Source organism: Ictalurus punctatus, chromosome 2 (assembly GCF_001660625.3).
Source record: "Ictalurus punctatus breed USDA103 chromosome 2, Coco_2.0, whole genome shotgun sequence".
Classification (NCBI taxonomy): Eukaryota; Metazoa; Chordata; class Actinopteri; order Siluriformes; family Ictaluridae; genus Ictalurus; species Ictalurus punctatus.
Window position 1 is genome coordinate 22339394 of NC_030417.2, and position 3736 is coordinate 22343129.

Here is a 3736-nt window from a genome sequence, read left to right on the forward strand (position 1 = left end):
TTTTGCTAAGCAGCGCTTGTGTAGCCTATGAATCATTAAGCGCGTGCGGCAGCTGATGAACCATGCTGTGACGTCAGTGTTCAAATATCAGACCCTTAACCTGTTGCAGTTGAATCAGCAATTATCTCGAAACTAGGTCGATTTCTGTTATGTTTTACCTCGTCACGTGACCATGTAAAAGTTTTAGCCACTTCCACGCAGCTATACATAATAATTACATATGGGAGTTTCACAATGAACAGGGTTAATGTTTGGCCTATCTTACCCAGACTTTTTACGCACACGGATTTAATTAAAATAAATAAATAAATTTATCATAATTAGGCCTACATGATCGTCTGCTGCAGCCACCCTTCCTTTTTGGTGTCCAAATACAATGCAACTAAATTCACTTAATTAATCTATTACTTTAACAGCCTTAGTTTCTCCTTCCAGCGCCTAATTCCCTCTCAACATTTATTACAAAAAAAAAAAAAAAAAAAAGCTGCGATGATGGGTTTTTGTGCGTTGTGTTTCATAACGTTGTGTTTGTGTAATCAGTTGAATGAAAAAAAAAGTCATTTTGCATCGCGTTTTTCCATTTTCCCTTTATAAGAGTGTAGCCTATACAGAGGTTAAAAAGCTGCACACAGCCGATTATCTATCTCCTTAGGGCGCGCTCACACACACATACACACACACACACACGCACACATTTTATGTCTGGTAGCACTGCGTCATCGATGAGGTAAAAGGAGGCGTAGTCGTATTTTTGTTGATCTATAAATCCGCACTGGCTTCAGAGTCTCAGCAAAGGGCAGCTCAGTCCGCGTTGTTTATAACCTTCCTTTGGACTAACTGAACGTAGGCGTGCGTTTGACCTGCAGAAGTCATGATTAAGAAAATGTCTCCATCCGAGCATGACTTCGACATCCCAGCTAAGAACTGCCACCGCATGGTCGTGCTCGGATCCACAAAAGTGGGCAAGACGGCGATCATCTCTCGCTTTCTGAACGAGCGCTTTGATGATCAGTACACGCCGACCATTGAGGACTTCCACCGCAAGTTTTACAGCATACGCGGAGACGTCTATCAGCTGGACATCCTGGACACGTCCGGAAACCACCCATTTCCTGCCATGAGGAGACTCTCCATCCTGACAGGTAAGCTCTTAAGTTTGGCTGATAACTAACGGGCCAAGTTAGAAACTGCTTGTTACTGAATAATAGTAGTAGTAGTAGTGTAGTAGTAGTAGTGTAGTAGTAGTAGTAGTAGTAATAATAATAATAATTATTATTATAATAGTTGTTGTTCTTGTTGTTGTTGTTAATAATAATAATTCAGTAACATTTCTAAATGTTGATATTATTGTTGTTGTTGTTATTATTATTATTATTATTATTATTATTATTATTATTATATAAAGGTAAAATTATATCTAGGGTATATTACACTAAATAGAATTCACAAAATGTTCTCTAGCCTACATATTCTCAAAATAGTAATACATTTGTTCTTACTTTAACCTTGTATCTAAATAATAGAGTCGAGAGGAACCTGAATTAGTACAGCTCTGAGGAAAGGGAAGAGAAGATCAGTAAACTATTTAGTACATTATACCGCATATTGAAGATGGATGGGGTCGCTGTACTGCCATAACTGTGTGATCACAACAGACTACATGCAACTGTTGCATAAGAAAATTGATGCACATGTGTATGATGACTTAAAGATTTTTCTTCACTAATTTCAGGTGATGTTTTCGTCCTGGTGTTCAGCTTGGACAATCGAGCCTCTTTCCAGGAGGTGCAGCAACTCAAGAGGCAAATCTTCGAGACCAAGTCATGTCTAAAGACCAAGACGAAGGAGAGCGCCGATGTGCCGCTGGTCATCTGTGGCAACAAGTGTGATCGTGAGTTCACTCGCGAGGTTTCAGATGACGAGATCTCTCGACTGGTGGCGGGGGACGAGCGCTGTGCCTATTTCGAGGTATCGGCCAAGCGCAACACCAATGTGGATGTCATGTTTCACGCTCTCTTCTCCATGGCCAAACTGCCCGACGAGATGAGCCCAGATCGGCACCGCAAGGTCTCACTGCAATGTGGTGATGTACTGCACAGAAAATCCCTGCGCAACCGTAAGTTCAAGGACGGGGGTGATGCGTATGGCATCGTGGCTCCCTTCGCAAGGCGGCCGAGTGTGCACAGCGATCTCATGTACATTAAGGAGAAAGCCTTACATCAAGGCACCAAGGATCGTTGTGTCATTTGCTGAACAGACTAATTGGACTCTGAATTTGAACACTCCAGAGCAGCATGACAGTACAGGTCGGTTCTGTCTTCTCGCCTTCATAAAACGGCAACACTAGCACGTGCCACTTTTGGTTCCATGCCGCGATTCGTGAGACCCGAATTTTAGGGTTTGATCACATGGTGGTGGTGCAAGCAAACAAGTTGGAGATTCTTCAACAAACCTGCTGTAAGCATTTTGCCGATAAGACTTTCCCGACCAACAAGCTCGCTGTGACACATGAGCACTTTGTTTACAGTTTGCTATAATATTTTATTTAAAAAAAGAAAAAAATGCAATGAACTCGAATGTCTGTGGCATTGTGAACAAAATACATGAATGTATATTTATTCTTCTATGTAAGTGTTTACTTTTGCTACAAAAAATAAAAGATGAATCAAATGTAAAAAAAAAAAAAAAAATCTCTCCTTCAATCTCCTTTTTGGTTTTGATTAATTAGACCTAGTTATTGCTTCATTGGTATTAGCAATAGGGCACCACTGAGTGAAAGAAAAAGAGACCACAAAATTAAGAAAGAATATATTCCTAGCTTATTATTAAAAGTAAGAAATACTGAATCTTGATTTAAAGCATAAACCTGTCTAGCACAAGACAATTATAAAATTCAAGTACAAAATGTCAATATTTGAATTTGGTTTACTTCTGAACAGCAGTACTGCACCTGTAGTTTTGCACTACACATTAACAAAAGGAAGGTAGCTGTTACCAACTAGTTACTGTAGTGCACTACGTAAGATATACATTTGATTACAATCCCAATTCCAAAAAGTTGTGTAAAATATAAATAAATGTGAATAAAAACATTATGATCTCATAAACCCATATGTTATTCACAATAGAACATAGAAAACATGTCAATTTTTTAAATGGAATAAATGTACTATTTCAAGAAAAAAATAAGGTAATTTTGAATTTGATGGCCGCAACATGTCTAAAAAAATGTTATGATGGGACAACAAAAGGCTGGAAAAGTAAGTGTAAATTGTAAGTGAAAAGTAAGTAAATGGAGGAGCATTTTGCAACTAATTATTTGTATTTGTAGGTCCTCCAGAATGCTTTTAGTTCCTTTAGAAATACGAAAGGTCCACCATTCTATTGAAAATGTCACTATGGAAGTAAAGTGATATGACTTATACATTGGTCGACCACACTTTTAGAAAGAAAAAAAAAGGCTAAATCTGGTTGTACTTTTGTTCAAAACCGAATAACAGTGTTTTCTGACTAAACATGGTTATTAGTAGGCCTAAAATCCTTTTAAGAAGCTAAGAAGCAATAACTATCTAAAGAACCCAGAGTGCACTTACTGTACTGCCAAGTGCTGGTAAGATAGATCAGGAATTTATTTAAATTTTTACACGGTTGCAAAGAAATACAGTGGGGGAAATAAGTATTGAACATTTTTTTATTGAACAACATTTTTTTCAGTAAGTAAATTTCCAATGAGGCT

The 3736-nt window shown here is 38.1% G+C and overlaps 1 protein-coding gene across 1 annotated transcript; it reads left to right on the forward strand.

Moving 5' to 3' along the window:
- Positions 1-692: 692 nt before the first annotated feature.
- Positions 693-2769, forward strand: LOC108274801 (dexamethasone-induced Ras-related protein 1). Its single transcript, XM_017485191.3, has 2 exons — positions 693-1142; positions 1733-2769. Exons 1-2 carry the CDS (start codon positions 872-874, stop codon positions 2251-2253), a joined length of 792 nt encoding a protein of 263 aa, XP_017340680.1. The 5' UTR covers positions 693-871; the 3' UTR covers positions 2254-2769.
- Positions 2770-3736: the final 967 nt, after the last annotated feature.